Source organism: Neofelis nebulosa, chromosome 9, assembly GCF_028018385.1.
Source record: "Neofelis nebulosa isolate mNeoNeb1 chromosome 9, mNeoNeb1.pri, whole genome shotgun sequence".
NCBI lineage: Eukaryota > Metazoa > Chordata > Mammalia > Carnivora > Felidae > Neofelis > Neofelis nebulosa.
In genome coordinates, this window is record NC_080790.1 from 126,490,043 (window position 1) to 126,515,107 (window position 25,065).

General features: G+C 42.8%; 1 protein-coding gene across 1 annotated transcript; it reads right to left on the reverse strand.

The window, feature by feature from the left end:
- Window positions 1-6,154: 6,154 nt before the first annotated feature.
- WFDC10B (WAP four-disulfide core domain 10B) lies at window positions 6,155-7,800 on the reverse strand. The gene is made up of 2 exons (XM_058685782.1): window positions 7,382-7,800; window positions 6,155-6,449 (listed from the first exon to the last, which is right to left on the reverse strand). The coding sequence occupies exons 1-2, from the start codon at window positions 7,470-7,472 to the stop codon at window positions 6,316-6,318; spliced, it is 225 nt and encodes a 74-aa protein (XP_058541765.1). The 5' UTR covers window positions 7,473-7,800; the 3' UTR covers window positions 6,155-6,315.
- Window positions 7,801-25,065: the final 17,265 nt, after the last annotated feature.

Here is a 25,065-nt window from a genome sequence, read left to right on the forward strand (position 1 = left end):
CTATCAACAATAGCCAAAGTATGGAAAGAGCCAAAATGTCCATCAACTGATGAATGGATAAAGAAGATGTGGTATATGTATACGATGGAGTATTACTCGCCAATCAAAAAGAATGAAATCTTGCCATTTGCAACTACGTAGATGGAACTGGAGGGTATTATGCTAAGTGAAATTAGTCAGAGAAAGACAAGTATCATATGACTTCACTCATATGAGGACGTTAAGACACAGAACAGATGAACACAAGGGAAGGGAAGTAAAAATAATGTAAAAACAGTGAGGGGGACAAACATAACAGACTCTTAAATATGGAGAACGAACAGAGGGTTACTGGATGGGTTGTGGGAGGGGGATGGGCTAAATGGGTAAGGGGCACTAAGGAATCTACTCCTGAAATCATTGTTGCCCTATATGCTAATTTGGATGTAAATTTTAAAAAAAGAAAAAAGAAAAATGGTTAGATTTATGTGTATTTTATCATAATAAAAGTAGAAAAATTATAGTGGAAAATCCTGTGACTATTTTAAAATTTAACATTTATAATGAATATTTTCCCATAGTCTTAAATATTTTCTACAACTTCATTGATTAAGGCATTGGTCTGCCAATTAATCACCAGTTATTGACATCTTGGTTGTTCCAGTTTTTCCCTATTGTAAGCAATCATTTCACTATTATTAGTTACATTCTTATAACTAAATCCTTGAGCATTTCTTTATTCCTTGGGAAAGCCAATGTGAGAAGAAATGAAAATACACACAATTTAATCTGTGCATAAATGTTGCCAATTCTCCCTTCACAATGTTTGGGTTATACTTGCACCAACAGAATATGGGTCAACCCATTTTCCCTCATCCTGACCCTGAACCATAGATGATCCAGAATGTCATTCAGAGGAGCCAATGTATTATTGATTGGAAGTTCACAGTTGTATAGTGTCATACTCACAGACCTGTCATCAGACAGATTTGAAACTCACCTCCACCACTTGCTGACTGAAAGACTTTAGGTAAGTCGTCTCATTTCTCTGAAACTTCATTTACTCACATGTAAGAATGGGAAGAATAGAGTTCATCCCATCAGGTGTTATAAGATCTTTTTCCTAAAAACAAAACAAAACAAAAAAAATACAGCTCAACAAGGAAAGCAAATAAATCAATCTATAACCCATAGCCACAGCCTAATGAGGAAATAGAGAATGCTACAAATTTCAAACAATCTGTGAGCAGAGAAATAAAACACTCATATCCAGCAGATTTGGATTAGTAGTGTTGGCATCCACATAGATGCAATGTGAAAATTAATAAAGGGAAACCTCACTGAAATGGAGTTGGGAGGCCACCAGGGGGAGTGCTCCTACCACACTACTTGTTATCAATTGCTGACCCAACAGGAAATGTTCCCAGAAAGTGGATAGTACCTTAGCTTTGTTGTCACAGCAAGATGAAAGGTTTTCCTCCTCCCCTGGCAATAGCCCACCCAATAAGAGACTATCACAACCAATGAAAAGCCATTCTAGTTGGAACTCCCTGTTAATTCCCACTTTCCTCTATAAAAGAACCTTCCTCTCCTTTCTTCTCTGGACTTGCCTATTCTTCTGTTGAAGCTTGTTAGCCCTGATTTGCAATTCTCTGCTATTCCCAAGTTAACCTATTCTTGCTGGTAAAAAATAACTGACAGTTTTATATTTTAGGTTAATGGCAAAGACATACACAGATGGTATGGAAATGAGATATGAGCAGGGGGCTTAGCCTAGAACACAAGGCTGATATCTGGTAGATCAGGTCTCTCTGGTTCCTAAGAAACCATAAGGAAGGGATTTGAAAGCACAAGGGACCCAAATAGGCAGATATTAAAAGACACCACTTCTTAGGGAATGCATGTGTGGAAAGGGGAGCCCCTGTCGGAGACTTAGTGGCAGCAGGCAAGAATGAAGCAAGAGGAGATATCAGTGGGTCTTTGGAGCCCAAATACCTGATTACACAGGTTACTCATTTCCAGAAGAAATTATCTGATCAAGCCCAGTCTCATTTATACCATTTCTATTTGACAATGAACTGCCTCTATACACATCCCATTTTAAGGCTTCATAGGTCAGATAGCTCCCAATTTGTGATGGATAATTCCAGTTTCAAAGTGACTCAATGTCCCATGGTCAGGCATTCAGTTTTTTTACTGGGGTCCACTAGCAAGTAAAGAGATGCTTCTCAAATGGAAAGCACTTGTCAACAGAAGAGGACAAGGCTTCACCTCAATACTCCAAGTATGTGTTCTGTGATTCTCCTAATTGAGTATGTAAATGTTCTATCCAGCATCTTAATCCACCAGAGACACATTTAGTAAAATGCATAGGCTAGGTGCTAAGACCCAACTGGCAGGCAACTTTCAACATACCCTGATCATGCTGCAGAATCTTTTCTTAACCTGGGTCTTGTTCAAAACTAGCAGCCTTAAAAGGCATGAATAGACACTTTTCCAAAGAAGACTTCCAGATGGCTAACAGACACACAAAAAGATGCTCAACATCACTCTTCATCAGGGAAATACAAATCAAAACCACAATGAGATACCACCTCACACCAGTCAGAATGGCAAACATTAACAACTCAGGCAACAACAGATGTTGGCAAGGATGTGGAGAAAGGGGAATCCTCTTGCACTGTTGGTGGGAATGCAAACTGGTGCGGCCACTCTGGAAAACAGTATGGAGGTTCCTCAAAAAATTAAAAATAGAATTACCCCATGACCCAGCAATTGAACTACTAGGTATTTATCCAAAGGATACAAAAATGCTGTTTCGAAGGGGCACCTGCACCCCAATGTTTATAGCAGCACTATCGACAACAGCCAAAGTATGGAAAGAGCCCAAATGCCCACCGACTGGTGAATGGATAAAGAAGATGTAACATACATATAAATGGAATATTGCTCGCCCATCAAAAAGAATGAAATCTTGCCATTTGTAACGATGTGGATAGAACTAGAGTGTATTATGCTAAGCAAAATAAGTCAGTCAGAGAAAGACCAGTATCATATGATTTCACTCATATGTGGAATTTCAGAAACAAAACAGATGAACACAGGGGAAGGGAAGCAAAAATAAGACAAAAACAGAGAGACAAACCATAAGAGACTTTTTTTTTTTCAACGTTTATTTATTTTTGGGACAGAGAGAGACAGAGCATGAATGGGGGAGGGACAGAGAGAGAGGGAGACACAGAATCGGAAACAGGCTCCAGGCTCTGAGCCATCAGCCCAGAGCCTGACGCGGGGCTCGAACTCACGGACCGTGAGATCGTGACCTGGCTAAAGTCGGACGCTCAACCAACTGCACCACCCAGGCGCCCCCATAAGAGACTTTTAAATACAGAGAACAAACTGAAGGTTGTTGGCGGGGTGTTGGGTGGGGGGATGGGCTAAACGGACAATGGGCATTAAGGAGGCATTGGTTGGGATGAGCACTGGGTGTTAAATGTAAGTGATGAATCACTAAGTTCTATTCTTGAAATTACTATTATACTATATGTTGACTAACTTGGACTTAAAAAAGAAAAAAACTCTGGGGGCGCCTGGGTGGCTCAGTTGGTTAAGCGGCCGACTTCGGCTCAGGTCATGATCCCGCGGTCCGTGACTTCGAGCCCCGCGTTGGGCTCTGTGCTGACAGCTCAGAGCCTGGAGCCTGTTTCAGATTCTGTGTCTCCCTCTCTCTGACCCTCCCCTGTGCATGCTCTGTCTCTCCCTGTCTCAAAAATAAATAAAACGTTAAAAACAAACAAACAAACAAATAAATAAATAAATAAATAAATAAGAAAAAAATTCTGAAAAAATAAAAAAATTTGAAAAACTAGCAGCCTTATATTTCCCAAGGAAATAGAGAATGCCCAAAAGTGACATTTGTCATCTCCAAAATCCAGAGGCCCACCATGCATTTTCTCTTGCTTCATGGTGAACAATACAAGGTGCCGGAAGTTGTCTCCTGTCTCAAGAGAATGTCTCCATATGACCTAGACCAGTGGATCTCTGAAAATACACCAGATAGAAAGTCTTATCCTCCAGCATGCACGTGATAAAGCATGTAGGCTACCTACTATTTCCCCATGGTCAGTTAGCACAATGTAAGTGACCTGCGACCAGCATGATGTCCTGTGGGATATCAAGTAATCAAAGTCTCTTCAACCTCTATCATGTCACAGGGCCAAGGAGATGACTTAGTCCTGACTAAGATAGTGAAGGCATGTGGCTGAGTCCCTGCATATGAGAAAGCTACTTCTTATTACCGTGATGAGAACTTGCGAAGACAAAATTTGCTAAAGCATGTCTGGGGCATGAGAAGAGAACGGTGCAGAAGCCAGGGCAACTGCAAGGCCATTGTTTCTCACAGACAGACCAGCCTGATCAACGATTCTCCTCAGCTGGGACTTGGCTTTCTGGAGACCCAAGCCATGGCACAATTTACATTCGCTTCCTCCTCTGCCTCCATGAGATTCAGGGTCTTGCAGGGGTCCCCACTCCTCCGCTTGATCTACCACAGGGGCACACAGTTGTCCCATACCACAGAACTTGCAGTGCTGGCCAGGCAAGCACTCCTCCCAGCCAAAGCAGTCTAGGTGTGGCCTCTCGGTCCAGTGAGGCAATGTAGAGTGTCCAGAGATCTCTGGGGAACAGGCCAAGACACGAGTTATCACAATGGAGAAAACCAGATCCTTCCAGTAGAATTCATGGTCTGGGGTGCTCACACTGGTGGCAAGGAATAGGTCAGCTGGCAGCATGGTGAACCCACATAGTGGGGAACACTGGTCATGGACGTGGAGGTCATTCTCTACGTGGGCCCTGGCAGGTAGCTTTGCCTCTCTTAATAGTCTCTCCCAGGGTGTTCGGGGGCATGGCCAAGCACTGGGAAGATGCTTGCAGAGTCAGGTTGTCTGAGGAAGCACCCGCTAAGATCTGCGGCAGGGCATGCCCTTACCATCCACCTACATCTGATGATGTCTGTGCTGCTAATGGATCATGATCTCTTTCCTACAGTCCCAGCTCCCAGGATAGGTGGAGAAGCTCCTCCAATACCAGGAGCCCTGGGATGCTTCTGAGGTGGGCCATAGACTCTGGCCTGAGGGATGCTGGTTTCTTCTGTGGGAAATCCTCACTGATGCCCACAGGAAGCACTGCCCTGGAGTTTAACACTGCACACCTGCCTCCAGCAAGCCCTGCCTACCTGCCTGAGTTCTTCACACTTGACTCCAAGTCCCCTTTGGGCACATGTGACCTAGTCCCTGGATTTAGTCCCAGGACAACCTCAGAGGAGCTCTGCTTGCACAGAATTCCACTGATTCACCATGAGACCATGGGCAACACTCTTACTGACCCCTTAGTGGCCAATTAATCCTTAGTAGTATCACCGTGAACCCCCTGTTCCCCACCACCTGGCTTCTTTCTGGGTTAAAAGAGAGAGAGAGAATGAGACCATAAGGAGGAGGATTGGGGAAAGGTGGGGACTATTCATTTGATGGAAGACACTGGAGTCTCAGGTCCTGGGACCCCATTCCATGCCCCATCACAAAAGGGGCCATATTGATGGAGGATGGGGTGGGAGACGATAGTGTAGGCACTCACTTCCACACCCGTGTTCTCACAATAATGGAGGAGCAGTGACCAAACAGGGAGTCCAGATGAACATCATCCTCTAGCCACAACATGACCTCTCACTGTCTTTTGGCCTCAAGCATGTCACTTAACTCCCTGCGATTGGTTTTCTATATTGTAAACATATGGTAATTTGAACCTCACAAGGAGAATGGGTAGAACAGAATGGAGGTGGATTAAATTTAAGAAGAAGCCTCCTTGGGGACCTCCTACTTTGTGCCCCAGAGTGTAGCCCCACCCCACCTCATGTTTAACTTGGCCCTTCTGACTCCAGGCTGAGGAGTGTTCTGGTTAGCATTGGGAGGTACCACACATGAGCAGTTTCTTCCCTGGCGTCACTGGTTCAATGAGCAGATCAACAATGAGGCTGGGCCTCAGGGCCCTGGTGGGAGAGAAAATAAAGAAACATCACAAGGGGGGAGAGATCAGAGCCCTGGACCCAGAGAAGGGAGCGCTCTGGGGTCTGCACTGGGTCCTCAATGACTATAAGCCCTGGGAGTAAGATAGGCAGGTCTGTGGACATTTGTTCTGGTTTATTTGACAGGAACAAACAGTTCAGACAGGGTAAAGGTGTACTCCCGTTGACATCCTGGTGCCCAGGACCTGAGGTCCTTGTGCTTTGGTCTGAATAGAAGTTTGGGGGAGCAGAATGCAAAGTCCAGCACCCTCACCCACTCACTGGAGGCTCATGCAAACGTTCCCACAGAAGGTTGAACAACATACAGTATTTGCTTTTGGACACTTTAGAAAATATGAACAGTGATTGCTGCAAAGATACACGCTGGGCTTCTTCTCACAGGCCTTTAGACCTAAAAAGAGCAGAATCAGAGTCAGTGGAACCTCAAGAGCACTCCTCTCAAGCTTAAATCCTCTCCCAAAAACCCTAAAACCCAAGTCCTACTCATGATGCTCTTGAACTTTTCAGGGAACGCAATTTCTTCCCTTTACCCAAACCTGGTGATTGTAGTATCTTAAATCCTATATCCCCCCACCCACACACCTTCTGCCCCAACAGATCTCAATGCCTGGCCTCCCTGGGCCCTCTCCTTTCTCTGCAGACAGGAACCTGTCTCCCATGTTAGTCATGGTCTTGGTGAAGTCACCCCCATAGAATCTACACTCTGAGAACTCAGCAAAGTCTGAGACACCCCGCAGACCCTCTCACTCCCCAGGATTTGCAGGGTCCAGAGAGGAAGATGACCTGTCACCTTCCCCCCTCTCTCCTGTGCCTGTCACTGTGTCCAGGACCCCTGCCCTTTCCCAGAAAATACCACTTGCGCTATTTCCCTTCTGCTGCCACCATCCTGGTCCTCTGATGGGAACTTCAACTTGACCCTGGACACCCCAAAGCTTATTTTCCCAGGGCCCTTTCATTCTGTACCCACTCCCATCAATATCTCCGGATCTTTAGAGATCACATACGTGCAGAAATCCAAGAACAGTGGTTGGGTGTCCCCAAGTGATTTTCAGCCCTGATGTACCTTTCACTACACTATGTACCATTTGTGTCCTAGTATTTGGAATGGAGAGTCAAAAGACATAGGTTCCGCCCCTACCTCCATTATTGTTCCCAGTGCGGGGTAAAGGAGCCAGAGGGCCTTGACTTTGGACGACCCAGAATCTTCATAGTGCTGTAGTCAGAGCAGGATGTGCTGAAAGGTTCCAGTTTCCAGGTCCTCCCCAGAAGCGACACAGCACCTCTTGCCCCCTTCCCTCCCCACCCCCTTAGTCTATCACCTACCCTGCATCCTGTTCAGTTTACGGTGCCCTCCCTGGGCCTGTAGCAGCAGCACAGAGAGGAGAAGCATGGGCAGGAGAGCCTGGGTTGGCATGACTCTGGCAGAGAGGAGAGCTCTCAGTCTGGCACAGGCTTCCCTGGAGAGCTGGGTGGTTATCCCAGGCTCCTCCCTGCCTTCCACTGGCCAAAAACATTTCCTCTCCTTTGCCTGCCTTTACCATGGCCTTTTCTCTGTGGCACTAGGGCTTCTGCAGACAACTCTCCTTTCACACGTCTAAACCCCTCTTTTGCACACAAAATTTTTTTCCCTGAAAGAAATAATATTTCTATATTCTAATTATAAAATGATTTACAGAAAAGAAGAAAACATTATTTTTGCAGGAAGATATAAAAACAACCTCAGTCCATCAATGGTTGAATAGATGAAGAAGATGTGGTATATATATATTATATATTATATTATATATAAATATATTATTATATATTATATATTTATGTAATATACAATATGTTATATATAATATATATACAGTATTTAGCCCTGAGAAGGAAGGAAATCCTGCCATTTTTGACAACGTGGATAAAACTTGAGGCATTGTGTTAAGTAAAATGTCAGACAGAAAAAGATAAATATTGTATGATAACACCTCTATATGGAATCTAAAAATGCTGAACTGTTAGAAACAGAGAGTAGAATGATTGGCTGGAGATTGGCTGGAGAATGAAAAGCCTGCCACTCAGAATAACAACAGAGCTCAGAGGAAAAAAACCCTCTGCCAGGGCTGGGGGTGATCTGAGAGGCACTTGGAGGGCTTCCAGCCCACCCTCAGTGCACTCAGAAGTAGCCGCCTTCTGGCCTGTCACAGATGCTGGAAAGATCACCACTAACAGTTTATTTCTGTGGGATGGGATGTCCTCTTCTCACCTTCTCCCATTGGCTGGAGAATGGGTAAATGTTGGCAAAGGGTATAAACTTCTAGTTATAAGATGAATAGATCTGGGGATCTAACATACAGCATAGTGATTATAGAAAACAAGAACATATTACCTACTTGAAAGTTGCTAAGAGAGTAGATCTTATGTGTTCTCACTACAAATAAGAAATGATAAGTAAGTGATGTGATGGAGTGGTAGATCATTTTACAATATATAAGCATATCAAATCCACACATTGTACACCTTAAACTTATACAATGTTATATCAATTATATCTTAATAAGGCTGGAAAAAAATATATTACATATCTAATTTCATATATTACACACATGTATTTTTTCCTGCTTGAAAAAATTTTGAAATAGATCAATTATATCTTAATAAAGCTTAAAATATATATTAACACACATTTTCCAGATTTATTAATATATATTAATTATAAGTAATTAATATAATAAAAAATGTTATATACAGAGAGACTAGAAGAGGACATGGGAAGAATAGGAGCACACAGTAAGTATCTTAGAGCTCAGACAGAAGAGGAGATCTGTCAGCCAAGAGCCCAGGGCAGGTTCTCCAGGAGAAGGTGGTTATTGAGTGTAAATATTGTGGAGAAATATTATATGCTCTCAGAAATGAAGAAGTTGACTTTCCCCTAAGAGGAGAAAAAGGGGAAACCTGTGGACACTGGGCTCCCAATAGGCTGGGAAGCTGGGAAGAAGCTGGATAGCAGTGAAGATTTGAACCTTGTTTTGATATTCTAAACTCCAAATACAGTCTCCTTCAGTACACAGATATAGCTTATTTTTAAAAACTATGAAACTTTCATCTATAGTTTCAGTGATATATAATCAAACGCATTAATATAAAGAAGGGGGGGAAAATTACATGATACTCTCAACTGAAACAGAAGAGACATTTTACAAATGCACCACATTCATGAAACTAGCAACAGAAAGAACTTCCTCAATATGATTAAAGATATCTATGAAAAATACACCACTATCATCATATTCAGTGGGGAAAGAGTGAAAGCTTTCCGCCCAAGATCAGGAATAAGACAAAAATGCAACTGTCATTATTGCTGGTTGACATTGCACTGGAAGTTTTAGCCAAAGCGATTAAGCAAGAAAAAGCCATCTAAATTGGAAAGAAAGAAATAAAATTCTGTCTTTTTGCAAATGACATAATCCCATGTAGAGAAATTCCCCAAGAATCCACACAAAAAATTAGTAGAGCTAATAAACAAATTCACCAAAGTTGCAAAGTATAAAAATAACACACAAAAATCAACTGTGTTTCTATACATCAACAGTTAGCAATCCAAAAGCAAAATTAAGAAAACAATTCAATTTATAATAAGATACAAAATGATAAAATATCTAGGAATAAATGTAACCATGAAGGTGAAAAACTTGCGCACCAAAAAATACAAAACATTGCTGAAAGAGATTAAGGAAGACCTAAATAAATTAAAAGACATCCCATATGTGTGGATTGGAAGATCCAGGGTGTTAAAATGGTGATGCAATGGAATCCCACATAAAATTCCAATGGCTTTTTTTTTTTTTTTTTTTGCAGAAATGAGGAAGCCAAACCTCAAATTCACATGGAATTTCAAGGGGCATGCCATATACACAAAAACATATTGATAAAGTAGTACAAATTGGAGAACTCACATTTCTCAATTTCAAAACTTACTACAAAGCTACAATAATCAAGAGTGTGGTACTTGCATGAGGACAGACATATAGATTAACAAATAAAATTGAGGGGTGCCTGGGTGGCTCAGTGGTTGAGCGTTCAACTTCGGCTCAGGTCATGATCTTTTGGTCCGTGAGTCCGAGCCCCACATCAGGCTCTGTGTTGACAGCTCAGAACCAGGAACTTGCTTCAGATTCTGTGTCTCCCTTTCTCTCTGCCCCTCCCTTGCTCACACTCTGTCTCTCTCTCAAAAATAATAAACATTAAAAACAAAAACAAATAGAATCGAGAGTCCAGAAATAAACCCACACATCTATGGCCAATGATTTTTAACAAGGGCATCAAGACCAAGAATAGTCACATCAACAAATGGTATTGAGACCATTTGCAAAAGATATCTAAATGCAAAAGAATGAAACTGGACCCCTATATCACACCATATACAAAAATTAATTCAAGGTTGATCAATGATTTAAATATAAGAGCTATAAAATTCTAAGATGAAAGTGTAGAGGTAAATCATCATGACCTCGTATTAGGCAAGAAATGGCATCAAAAGCATAGCAACAACATCAACAAAATAGGTGAGTTGGACTTCATCAAAGTTAAGAACACTTGTGCACCAAATGACTATCAAAAAGGTGAAAAGACAACACATAAAGTGGTAAAATATATTTGAAAAATATGTTTGATAAAAGTCTAATATCTGGAATATAAAAATAACTCTTCCAATTCAAAGAAGATAAACAACCCAGTGAGAAAGTTGCAAAGGACTTGAATAGACATTTCTCCAAGGAAGAAACAGAAATGGTCAGCAAGCACATGAAAAGATGCTCAACATCATTAGTTATTAGGGGAATGCAAGTCAAAACCACAAGTAAATACCACTTCACACTCTCAGGGATGACTATAAACAAAGGAGGAGGAGAAGGAGGAGGAGGAGGAGAGGAAGAAGAAGAAGAAGAAGAAGAAGAAGAAGAAGAAGAAGAAGAAGAAGAAGAAGAAGAAGAAGAAGAAGAAGAAGAAGAAGAAGGAAGAGAATAAGAGTTGGCAAAGATGTGGAGAAATTGGAACTCCTATGCATTAGTGATAAAAAAAAAATGTATGTTAAATAGTTCAACAACTGTAGAAGCAGCCTGAAATGTCCTCAAAAGTTAAACATATAACCCATCAATTCCACTGCTAGCTATTATACCCAAAAGAATATGTATATATACATATATATGTATATATGTATATCTATATATACTAAAAAGAAGTGAAAATAGGTGCTAAAAAAATTACTTGTACACAAACATTTGCAGTGCACTATTTGCAATCACCAAAGGATGGAAACAACCCAAATGTCCATCAACAGATGAATGGATAAGCAAGTTGTGGCATATACATGCAATGGAATATTATTCAGATATAAAATGAATAAAGTACTGATACATACTACAATGTGAATGAACCACAACAACCACAGAGATAACACTCCTCACTTATTTTGGCAAAAATTCAAAAACACGACCATACAGTCTGTTACGGGAAACACCCATGCTCACATGGTTGGTGGCAGTACAAAACAGCATAAACTTTACGGAGTAGAATTTAGTGATATCTAACAAAAGTACGTATAAATTTACCCTTTTAGGCAACAAAAATACCTACAAACACTTACCCTGATGTTACACCTTCAACAATACAGAAAATATGCATATGGTTGTTCACTGAAGCATATTTGTAATAGCAAAATCTTGGAAAATACATAAATGCCCATTTAAAGGAGATTGGCCAAATGACTAAGTTTGTGTGTACACGGTGGTGTAGAACACAGCTGTAAAAAAGGAGAAATTGCTATGAGCTGCCTTAAGGTAATTTTCAGGATATATTGTTAAGTGAAAACAACAAAGTGCAAGTGAGTATATTTGTGCGAGGAAAAAAAAGGAAATTAAAGATTCGGGTAACTAATTATCTTTATCTTACACAAAATTTCCCACATATTTGATAAAGTCTGCTCTTCAGCACATTGTATGAGGTTAGTGCAAACTTACTACAAAACTAAGCAAGGACAGTATGAGAAAGGAAAGTTACAGGCACAGTTCTCTTGTGAATATAGATATAAAATCCCTTTAAAATTGGAAACTGGGGGCGCCTGGGTGGCTCAGTCGGTTAAGCGGCCGACTTCAGCTCAGGTCACGATCTCACGGTCCGTGAGTTCGAGCCCCGCGTCAGGCTCTGGGCCGATGGCTCGGAGCCTGGAGCCTGCTTCCGATTCTGTGTCTCCCTCTCTCTCTGCCCCTCCCCCGTTCATGCTCTGTCTCTCTCTGTCTCAAAAATAAATAAAACGTTAAAAAAATTTTTTTTTTAAAATTGGAAACTGAACCAAATGATATGAAAAATGATAATATAAAATGATCACATTAAATGACTGGAGAAATGCAAGAACGGTTTAATGTTAGAAAATCTGTGGGGGCGCCTGGGTGGCGCAGTCGGTTAAGCGTCCGACTTCAGCCAGGTCACGATCTCGCGGTTCGTGAGTTCGAGCCCCGCGTCAGGCTCTGGGCTGATGGCTCGGAGCCTGGAGCCTGTTTCCGATTCTGTGTCTCCCTCTCTCTCTGCCCCTCCCCCGTTCATGCTATGTCTCTCTCTGTCCCAAAAATAAATTTTAAAAAGTTGAAAAAAAATTAAAAAAAAAATCTGAAATGTAATTCAACACATTAACAGAAAAAAAAGCAAAAATATAACTTCACATAAATTAAGGAAAATTTTCTTGTCAGGAATGAAAGAGAACTTTCTGGACCTGATAAAGATGTTTATGAGAAACCTAAAACAGATACTACCCTAAAAGGGGAAATTCAAGAAGCTTTTATTTTTACTTACTTACTTACTTATTTTAGAGAGAGAGAGAGTAAGTGCATAAGTGGGGGAGCAGGGGAGTGGGGCAGAGAGAGAGAGAGAGAGAGAGAGAGAATCTTAAGCAGGCTCCATGCACAGCATGGAGCCCCACACAGGGCTCGATCCCACAACCCTGGGATCATGACCTTAGCCAAAATCAAGAGTTGGACACTCAACTGACAGAGCCACCCAGATGCCCCAAAAAGCTTTCGTTTTAAATCAGGTGTCAGACAAGAATATGCACATCCTCACTTCTATACAATAATGTATAGAGGCCCTAGTCTGCACAAGAAGACATTAAGAATGGCATAAAGTTTATTTTTTTTTAATTTTTTAATGTTTATTTATTTTTGAGAGAGACAGAGACAGAATGTGAGTGAGTTAGGGGCAGAGACAGAGGGAGACACAGAATCCGGAGCAGGCTCCAGGCTCCGAGCTGTCAGCACAGAGCCTGATGCGGGGCTCGAACTCACGAGCTGCGAGATCATGACCTGAGCTGAAGTCCGTCGCCTAACCGACTGAGCTGCACAGGCACCCCAAGAATGGCATAAAGTTTAAAGAGAAAAATACAATTGTCATCATTTGCAGACGATGACCACCCAGAACACTGCAAGGAACACACCAAGAAATTAAGATGAACAGGGGGAGGATTTAGCAAGATAGCTAGTAACAGATCAATACATGAAAGTCATTTCTCTACATTAGCAACAAACAGAAACAAATAACCAAAAAGTTGCCATACTGCTTACAATTTTATTTTAAAAGTCCAAGTCTCTAGGAATAAATATAACAAAGACATGCCAGAACTCTACATGGGAAGAATTGTTAAAATTTTGCGAAAGGACAGCAACAAGATGGATGAGAGACATAACAAGTCCAAGATTAGGGGATAAAATGGGTGTGAATTTGAAAACACTGCCTGTCCCTGGGGTGGGTGTGGTTGGGAGGCACTTGGATGTGTCACTGGAATACACAATGAATGACCATGCCTCTAATTTGCCCTCTCTTCCTCTCTTCTCATTTAAGCTGTGCCTGGTCAAACCCAGCAGTCCTCAGCCAGGACTTACCAACCCATCCTGCCAGCAGCATGAAGCCTGTGCTGTTTCTTCAACTTCTGCTGTTGATTCACTTAGCACCTCAGCGGGTGCCTGGGAGTCCCAAGCAACATTTTATGAGTACGTGTTGGGTCTGGGCTCCAGGGAGGGAAGCAGCATTTGTAGAGATGAGAGGATCTGAGGGCTGAGGATACACATTGTGAAAAAAATATAGTATCATGTTCAAAGGTCCAAGTTTTATTGTCAGTAAGATCCAGGTTTGAATCCCTGCTGTGTGCTTACTGAGTGGTCTTGGACAAAAGTATCTGGGACTCGGATTTTATCTTTGCAATTGATATAATGATCTTGGGACAGTTGGGAGGAGAAACTGAGATAATGCATGCACACAGAGTGCACTCTTACTGGACCATGGTAAATGCTCAATAAGAATTAACTACCGCAAATGTTATCAGCCTCATCATCCAGGTTATTCTTGCTGCCTAAGTTCCTTCACGGATGCATGCGCCAACTTTTCAAGCATTAAAACAGAGAGGAAAATTACATTGGTAGAACTCGAGCTGTCACCTACATAATCTCTGCCTTGGAGAATGTTTTGGGAGGGAAGGAGAGAAAGCCTTACATTTTATTCCACATTTTTTAAAGTTTATTTCTTTGAGCACAGGTGGGAGAAGGGCAGAGAGAGAGAGGGAGAGAGAGAAAGAGAGAGACAGACAGACAGAGAGAGAGAATCCCAAGCAGGCTCTGCTCTTGACAGCACAGAGCCCAACACAGGGCTCAAACTCATGAACGGTGAGATCATGACCTGAGCCAAAATCAAGAGTCAGACACTCAACAACTGAGCCACCCAGGTACCCCTATTCCACATTTTAAATATTCAGAGGGACCTGCACAATTGCCACTGACTGTCATCAATGGCAAAGTACAGAGTCCATCTCAGCAGCCACCATTGCCCAGCTCAACCTAACAAGAGTGCTGACCATGTTATGTTGACTTTGACCCATGCCAAATGGGAAATGAACTATTATCCATCATACCTGCACCCTTCTATGCGGAGAGCATGCTCAGAATACTGAGGCTCAGAAGAGGGATGTGAGTGCTATCTCAGGTGTACAGGGAGGGAAGATCCTGTTTTAGGGGTTTCAGAGAGGGCACGCAGATTTGTAAGACTGGGTAGAGTTAATTGGAGAATAAAGGACTAAAATTTTTTTAATTTTCTTATGTTTATTTATTTGTGAGAGTGAGAGAGACAGAGCACGAGCTGGGGAGGGGCAGAGAGAGAGGGAGACACAGAATGCAAAGTAGATTCCAGGCTCTGGGCTGTCAGCACAGAGCCCCACGCAGGGCTTGAACTCACAGGCCACAAGACCATGACCTGAGCTAAAGTTGGACGCTTAACAGACTGAGACACCCAGGGGCCCCTCAAGGACTAAAATTGGAAAGGAAATACAAAGAGGGGTCCTGAAAGACTAGTAAGAAAAGGAGGCAAAACTTGAGAAGATCTGCCTCTCTGAGATCCCTGGCTCACAGACTCCTTCCCCACACTGTTCCATTGATTCCCCAAGCTCCCCCAAAGTGGGGGCCAGTTCCAATTTCTTGCACTGAACTAATGAGCCATGGGATGACTTGGAGACCCAGGGTGAGCTTCATACTGGTCTCTGCCAAGTTGTCAATAGCTTGGGCCTTGGCTTTTTTCTCTGGTGCCATTTGCTGTTACAATTATAGCCCCCAACTTCATCATCATTTGTTCCTTCCAGGTCGGTATGATATCCTATGGATCCCTTTCTAATTGCAAATACTTGCAAAGTATTTGTCAACAGGGGTTTATAGAATGCTCCACCTATGACATTTGCCCCGAGAAAGGGCAAGTCACAAGGTACAAAAATTAAGGCCTGGCCTGGCTTCAATAAAGGGGTTTATGGTGTCTATTCTTTTTTTTTTTTTTTTAATTTTTTTTTTCCAACGTTTTTAATTTATTTTTGGGACAGAGAGAGACAGAGCATGAACGGGGGAGGGGCAGAGAGAGAGGGAGACACAGAATCGGAAACAGGCTCCAGGCTCCGAGACATCAGCCCAGAGCCTGACGCGGGGCTCGAACTCACGGACCGCGAGATCGTGACCTGGCTGAAGTCGGACGCTTAACCGACTGCGCCACCCAGGCACCCCTATGGTGTCTATTCTTAATGCCATGGAGTTCAAGAACAGAAAGAAGATTGTGAATTGGAGCCCTGCAGTAGGATCTCCTGGTGTAGGTGGTCTGGACTTTGACCCAAGAACTAAGAGATGGGAGAAATGGGATGTTAGCATGAAGATTCTTATTCTTTTCTAATAGTACAAAGTGGGGGCATCCTGGTTCTCTGGCTTCCTTGTCAGAAGAGACCTGGGAGGAAAGAAAAGCCAATCTTTGCACCCCATTCTGAAATGCCCACCCTCAACTCCATGAAATAAGTCACCCTCAGAACTCATTTGTGATTTGGGTTCTAGCATTCTGATGCCAGTATCTTCAGTTTACTGTGTGGTCTTCGCCCTTTCCCAAAATCTTCCTTCCCACTCATTCTTCCTGCACACAAATAATACATGTTAGGTCAACCCTGAGATAAACTATGCTGTTAATGAAAGTTCGTACAACTTGTTTGGGACTATGCAATGAGTCAGTGCAAATGCACCTACACACCCCTCTCTTGCTCACCACACACTGTTCATTCCCTTGAACCGGACCCAGCCAGGGTCTATAAGATATCTGGTCTGCAAGGAGGTGAATCACCAGTGGGTGTAGGGTTCTGCCTACCTCTGTCTTCAATCAGATACCCAGAGTTCTTGGTTTTCCCTGCTGAGAACTCAGAGAAAGGCAGGAGCTACAGACAAAATCTGATTCCACTTCCCTATAACCACAGGAGAAAGATCAGGGTGGCTGATTGCCTGGAAGTTCCTTAGGCTTTTGGAGTTCTGAATGTTACTCCAGCCTACTTTAAGCCCTTCTCTTTCCTGTTCTGTGTTCCAGGGAGTATCTTGGAACCGCCACCCTGCAAATCAGACCCTGAAAACTGTACTCATTTCTGTACATTGCAGGAAGATTGCCATAAAGGATTTCAGTGCTGTTCTGCCTTCTGTGGGATAGTCTGTACTCTAAACATAAATATAAAGCATGACAGGTAAGGGGATTCTCATTCCCAGTTCTGATCCAGCTGCCATTTGGGAATTCAACAGAAGAGTCTCTTACCAGCCCCTACAGTGGAACTATTTTTTGAACATTCACCTTCTCTTTACCAACAATAATTTCCTTAAATGTCCTGGCAAAAAGAGCCTTCCTCCACTCCCAAACTTGTCTCCTCATCACCACATCTGTGAATCTCTGAATATGTCTCTCTGAACTCACCCAAACACCCATCCGCAGACCCTGCTTGTCCCAGAATCCACTTTTATCCAGAAGCCTGGGACATTATATCTTCAAGTCTCACCCAAATCTCAAAGTCAATCTGTTTTTTTCTGGTTTTGCTTTCCCTCTTTCATCCAACACCAACCTTTGGCTCCCAGTGTTCCTGGGCACTGCACATCCTCCAGCCTGAGCAAAACTTTGGTTATTTGCTGAGGCATTAACGCTGGCCCCAAGTCTGCTGAATGGAAGTGCTTCCAGAGCAGAGAAAGGGCATTAAGGAGCTATGAGACATCTGGTTTTCTAATTCTATCTTCCAACTATGTCTTTCTATGACCTTGAGCAAGACATGTTTGCCTTTCCTGTTTGTCTTTGTTTTTCTCATGCATAAGATAAGGACTCTTTAATTCAGCCTTACAAGATTGCTATAAAGACCCACAAGGCAAGAGACTCAACCAGTGACCTTCTAAACTGTCTTGTTTACTGCTGTATTCCCTGCCCTGAGCACAATACCCAACATAGGACACAAGGAACAGAGTGATGAAGTAGGGGCCCAGAGCCAGATACCCAGACCCAAATCCTGGCTCTATCACCTCTTAGCTGAGTGATCTCAGACAACTTAATCAACCTCTCTCCGGGCATCAGCTTCCTCATCTTTAAGACTGGAATAAGACTGAGATTAAATTAGATAACCCATGCAAGCTCTAAAAACGTTACTCACGACAGATTAATTACTCAGTAAATTTTGCAATTAGGCAACCACTTCTTTCTTAAGAGGTGGGCCTTTGCAGTGAAACTTCACATGTTTCCAGGCTCTAAAGTGGAATGCAGAAGCATAAGTAAGACTTTTTGTTGTCACTTGGTTCTTTGAGGTTCTGCTTTCTCTATGGCAGGAAAATTTAGCTTTATGGTCTAGTTTTAATGATGGAAGTAATGGAAAAATTAAATAACTATATTTCTTTTTTTAATTTTTTTAAAGTTCATTTATTTATTTTGAGAGAGAGAGAGAGAAGCAGAGAGAAAAGGAGAGAGAGAATCCCAAGCTGAGTCCACTGCCAGCATGGAGCCCAACCCAGGGTTCGAACTCAGGAACCAGGAGATCATGACCTGAGCTAAAACCAAGAGTCAGACATGTAACTGGCTGAGCCACCAAGGCACCCCTAAATACCTACATTTCTAAGAACAAAACTTAACCAGAGAATATTTGAAAATATTTTTCTTCTACAGAACCAAACACAGGAACATAAGAAACATCATGGCTGGTAACTGAGGCATGTTTCTCAGAGCATTTTGTAAGTATGGGGGTTTGGCCTGAGATTCCCAGCATAGCCTTTTCCAGTTTTCCTCCTCTAACCTCTCCAATATTCCTGCAATGTCAGAATAGCCTTTTGTCATCCCAGTTTCACCCTTCTCCATTACTCCCCGCACACACACCGCCACCGTTTATGCTCTCATTCCCTGGAGCGGGATGTGGTCCAGGGTGAGTTCTACCTCACAGAGCAACATAAGGAGGCAGAGTCATGGCCCCAGGGGAACACAGGGCCCTCACATCTGAGCCATTGCCAAGGATCAGGTTCTGCCAGCCTGAGTGTTAATGATGTCCTAGGCAGGAAGTCAAGCTGAGCCCTTCACACTCTGTGTGGCTTAGTTTCCTCACACCTCTGAGACCATCAGCTTCCTCGTGTGAGAGATGAGGAGAACATCCATGTGTCAGGTTTTTCGAGGATTACATGAAGCCACGTGGAATGGAAGAACTTGATCATTGCAAAGGGCCTGCAAAGGTTAGAAGCTGCCAGCAACCCACTCTTTATGGGTTTCAGATTTTGCCTCTTAAAAAAAGGGGGATCATCTTTATTATTTTACAATGTTACAAGAAAGCTGAGCAAAATAGAGTCCTCTGTAACTCCACCACCAAAACAAAGCTACAATTTATAATTTGGTGGATTTTGTTTTAGACTAGAAAAAGAGGAGGACCTTAGGGTCTTCTAACAGTCCTTCGGAAGTCACCAGAGTTTCCAAGGGTTATTTCAGCTTATGCAGTCCTTTCATTAACCCTGTACAAAGGAGTTTGATAAATGGTGAGAAGTGGAGTCCAGTGGAGGAATTTACGTGCATGAATACCACCTTGCTCAGACCCTGGTGAGTCAGCCATGCTAACTCCTCTGCACCTTGTAGGTGATCAGGCACTCTGACCACACCCTGGCTCTCCTTCAGTGCATCCACATTGTCACATAATCCACGGCCTGCACAGTGGGAAGATACTGAGCCTGTAATAAGAACCCAGGGGTTCTATCCAGGTGAGAGGTAACAGAAGGTGGCTGGTGCAACTATATAGAGTATTTTTATCGCAGTTTCAGGGATGTGTGGCTACAGGTATATGAGCCGTAGCAAGCCTCATCTTAAGCATTGCCCAGAGAGACAAGACTTCATCTTCGACAAGCAGAAAAACACTGCCATAGACCTGAGTGTGTCTTCTATAGAAATAGACATCCCCGGGGCGCCTGGGTGGCGCAGTCGGTTAAGCGTCCGACTTCAGCCAGGTCACGATCTCGCGGTCCGTGAGTTCGAGCCCCGCGTCAGGCTCTGGGCTGATGGCTCGGAGCCTGGAGCCTGTTTCCGATTCTGTGTCTCCCTCTCTCTCTGCCCCTCCCCCGTTCATGCTCTGTCTCTCTCTGTCCCAAAAATAAAGAAAGAAAGAAAGAAAGAAAGAAAGAAAGAAAGAAAGAAAGAAAGAAAGAAAGAAAGAAAGAAAGAAAGAAAGAAAGAAAGAAAGAAAGAAAGAGACATCCCCATCCTGTCATCTTCTGGTAGGCTCAGCTAAGACTGTGCCGTTTGATGCATTGCATTAACTGTGGTATCTGTTAGATCCCCATGTCAGAATGTTTGCTCTCCCCAATCCTGCAGCCTGTCCTCTGGAGAACTGTTCCCCTCCACTGGCCACTACTGCTCTGGAGGAGCTGGTGTTGGCTGGGAAGCTCAAGTGAGGAAGGAGATAGCAGTGCCAGGGAGGACCTGAGAAAAATGCTCATCTTATTCCCAGAAAGTGCTGTGTTCAGCTGCCTATGGTGATAAAGTGGGTAGAACAGCCCCAGCATACCTTGCCAGTGTCTTCCATATAATCTGGGCTCTGGTGGGCGTTGCCAAGGGCTTCCAACTTTTAAATGTGAGCTAATGTGTTAGCCATGCTTCACTTCCTTTGGTCCCCATAGCAGCCATTATACCCAGTTTACAGGCAAGGAAACTGAGGATCATAAAGTCACATGCACAGCATTAACCAACGGGTCAGTGGTGGAACTAGTATATAGGAACGTAAGTGCTTTAGGTCCTAGCTGCTCTGGGACTCAGTCCAGCTTTGTCCCTGCTGGCCTGGGGGAGCTGGGCATTTCCAACTCCTTGGGGCCTCAGTCTCTTCATTTATAAATGGAGCTGAATAATACCTACCTTCAGGAGTGTCATGAGACCAAATGAGATGATGCAGGTAAAGAATGTACCACAGCACCTGATAGAGAGTCTGAGGAGAAGGTTACCATCATTGTTCACGTCTTCTCAATCCTTCTTTTATCCAAAGTTCTTGTTTTATAAAAGAATCAAAGTGTATCTTCCATCTGAAACTCTATGTTTTTAAAAAATTTCTCTAGGTTCCAAATAAATTAGCTCCCAGAGAAGATAAGCGGCATGTCTCTGACCTTGGAAACATCTAAGACGGAATCAAGCATAGTTGTGGAAAGTACTCCATCCCTGAGAGATAATATAATTAAACCACGTGATGAAGAACCGGATAATTCAACAATGATCTTGATTCCTCTACCAAGCCTCCAGCAACTAGGGAAGATGTTTCTTCCCCTGCAAATCCCATGGGAATGTGCCAACTTGGAAATTTGTGGTCACCTAGTCCCACGATACCATTCCCGCAACCACATCCCATCCAAATGAACTTATTCCAAGATAAATTTATCACAATTCCATGTTGCACTCTTCTCTTCTGTTTCCCCCTTTCTAATCCAGCTGATCTCTGGTGACCCCTGACCCTGAGCTGGAAACATTGTTCAAAAACTCTACAGGCTCCTTCACTGCCATGAGCTGACCTGATGTGGTTCAAGGTGACTTCTCACACTAAGAGTGGCCGGTTCAAACTATAGCTACCACTGTTTGAATCACCTGAGTTTGTTCTGTCCCTTACAAGAACACTGATCACAGGAGGCGATTTAAAGGTGAATTTATATTGGGGTGCCTCGGTGGCTCAGTCGGTTGAGCATCCAACTTTGGCTCAGGTCATGACCTTGAAGTTCACGAGTTCAAGCCCCACATTGGGCTTTGTGCTGACAGCTCAGAGCCTCGAACCTGCATTAGATTCTGTGTTTTCCTCTCTCTCTGCCTCTCTCCCTCCCTCTCTCTCTCTCTCAAAAATGAATTTAAAAATTTAAAAAAAAAAAAAATATATATATATATATATTTATATTAATTACAACTCAGTAAAATGAAATATTCCATCAGCTCCCTAGTCTCACTAATCACATTTCAAGTGCTCAATAACCGTCCTTCGCTTGTAGCTACTGTATTGAACAATGCAAACAGAACATTTCCAACATGGCGGAAAGTTCTATTGGAAACATTGCTTTGAGTTATATGGAGCTAATGTCTAAATAATAACGGGAAAATAAAGATCATGATGTCAGAGAATTTTACAAGGGTTTACTATTATAGGAGTTTTTATTTTACATTTAATGTATTAGCATTTAGTTCCAATTATTTGTAAGGAAATAAAATTGGAGGATATGTGCTGTCGAAGCATGTATTTGAACTTTTTACTCTGCTATAGTATAACAGTGTAATATGAAAAGAACCTGAGGTAGGGACAGGCAGTGAAGGCATTGGGAAAATGAAGGTCTTCTATCTCATAGCCACCCACACTGCGGATTTTCCAACTGAAGGAATTGGGAGTGATACAGGAATGGGCCCATGCTTTTGGAGGATTAGATGAGTGTTGGACTGGAAGGCCCACAGCCATCAAACCAAGTGAAACCTGTTACTAAAAGTGGTGTGGACAGATAGTCATCAATATTACTTATAAATATAAAATATTTGAATCAACTTTAATTTTCAACAATAGGAGACTAGTTATGTAGATTATGATAGATCCCTGGTGTGAAACAAATGTACTTATGACAGGCTGTGAAATAGAACTTCGTCCTTTGTCTCATAGATTTTAGCTGAGACTTTGTAGCTACAGACAATTATCGACGAGTGCCCACCCATTCTAAAGAGAAGTGTGAAATGCCTGAAGATGAAAGTATTCACAAGTGGCCACAGTGGGTCCAATGGCCACCCTTAACCTCTAGCCATCCAAGAGAAGGTTAGATCTTTAATATAGAGAGGGATCGTGAACATGCTTTTGGAAGAGGTGTCATAGAACTAAGGAATGCTGTGCTCCCCTCCACCCTGCCTAATGAGAGGCTTTAGAGGAATCAACCATTCACAGGTGAGTTGAATCTTCTGCCCGAAGAGACACTGACATTCCAGCCCCAAGCTGGGTGCAGATGAACTTCAGGAAGAGGAGATCCCCTACCCTGCTGCTGTCCAAGCAGAGCATATAAGAGTGCTTAGAAGGGATTGAGGTGTGTCCTCTGAGGTTGAAAGGCATAGAGACTATTGTCTAGATGATGAGAGGTGATGGGAGATGTCTTCCCATCCAGAGTCTGAAAAAGCTAGGAAGCCTCAGGCTTTTTGTGAGCCAAGGAAATAACAGAAGTATCCAGGCTTGGGACATCTAGGAAAAACTTCAGCAAGAAGGCTACAAGCTGTGGATACCTTGAGTGTGTGTTGCCAGGGGCAGTTATAGAAGAAGTTAGCATAAAGTGCTTCACCTCATCAGGGAATGCTGCAGTCTGGAACTGAAAATGCCCCTCGGACTGAGGGGGATGGGTATGGACATGCCTTAAGAAAGGCTAGATTAGAAATCTTCCAAAGGCTCATCAACCCAAGATTCCCAGTTCCCCTTCTGTCTTACCACAGATCTTTCTTCTAAGGCTCCAAGAATGTCCCCAACAATGGCAATTGTGTTCTACTAGTTTGGGTTTTTTGTTTTTGTTTTTGTTTTTGTGTGGTTTTTTTTGGTTTTTAGTATCCCAGGGCAGAATTCCTCTACCAAATGTCAAAAAACTGTACCTGGTTTATGGAATAAGACTGCCAAGTGGCCACTTTGTGCTTCTTATTTCACTGAACAAATCAAAATAAGTTGCCCTGTTGGCTGTAGTGATCAGTCACCATTACAAAGGAGAAATAAGACTGCTACTCAACAGTGGGGCAGGAATTAGAGCTAGAACACAGGAACTTTCTAGGTCTGGCATAGTAGAAGATAAGAGCAACCAATACAGACAGAGCCATGAAGAGCTCACACACTTCAGAAATGAGGATTTGGGGGGTGCCTAAGGGGCTCAGTCGGTTAAGCGTCTGACTTTGGCTTAGGTCATGATCTCACGGTTGTTGAGTTCAAGACCCGCATCGAGCTCTGGGCTGACAGCTTGGAGCCTGGAACCCACTTTGGATTCTGTCTGTGTCTCCCTCTGTCTGCCCCTCTGCTGCTTGCACTCTGTCTGTTGCATTGTCTCAAAAATAAATAAAAACATTAAAAAAATTGTTTTTAAAGAAATGAGGATTGGGGCGCCTGGGTGGCGCAGTCGGTTAAGCGTCCGACTTCAGCCAGGTCACGATCTCGCGGTCCGTGAGTTCGAGCCCCGCGTCAGGCTCTGGGCTGATGGCTCGGAGCCTGGAGCCTGTTTCCGATTCTGTGTCTCCCTCTCTCTCTGCCCCTCCCCCGTTCATGCTCTGTCTGTCTCTCTCTGTCCCAAAAATAAAAAAAATAAAAAATAAAAAATAAAAAAGAAATGAGGATTTGGAACATTCTACCAGGTGAGAAAAACAACAACATTAATCAGCTGATGCATTGCTGGCTGAAAGCAAGGGAATGTGGATGAATAGTGTGAGGAAGAAGTAAAAAATATCAGCCATGACTTTCTGATCAGAAAAGAGGACCATAATTTTCTCTTCCTTGCTATACTATGGATGTTTATAAATATAAATGTCATTAATATAGTATGTGTGTGTTTATTTTAGTTATTTTCCATCTCCCATGTTCTTCTACTATTTTATATTATGTGAGCAGGTAGTATTTACATTAGAATTTTTTGCATGGGTGTTTTAGTCAGCATTGTTCCATAACAATCCCCCACCAGTAAATCTCAGTGACAGCAACAACAAAAGTTTCTCTCTCACACATAAGCAGGAAAACAGATGTCTAACTAGTCTAAACTGGATTTGACTGAGCTTAGATCCAGGCCAAGGGTAGAGTCAACTTTTGATCCTTGTGTCTCTCCTTCTTCTTGGACCAATTGTTTCTCAAGAAACACTCTTCTTGTGGCAAAATGCAGAGCTCAAAAGAGGAAATCCAACCTGCAAGCATATTTCAAGCCTGATATTATTCTTTGACTACAGCAAACAAAAGGATCAAGTCCAAAGTCAAAGACCTAGAAAATACAGAGGGAGTACAGTCTGTCCACCTGGAGGCCATTGGAAGAGGGTAGATCTATAATAATGGATTTGAGGGGCACCTGGGTGGCTCAGTCGGTTAAGAGCCTGACTTCGGCTCAGGTCATGATCCCACGGTTTGTGGATTTGAGCCCCACATTGGGCTCTGTGCTGACAGCTCAGAGCCTGGAGTCTGCTTCGGATTCTGTGTCTCTCTC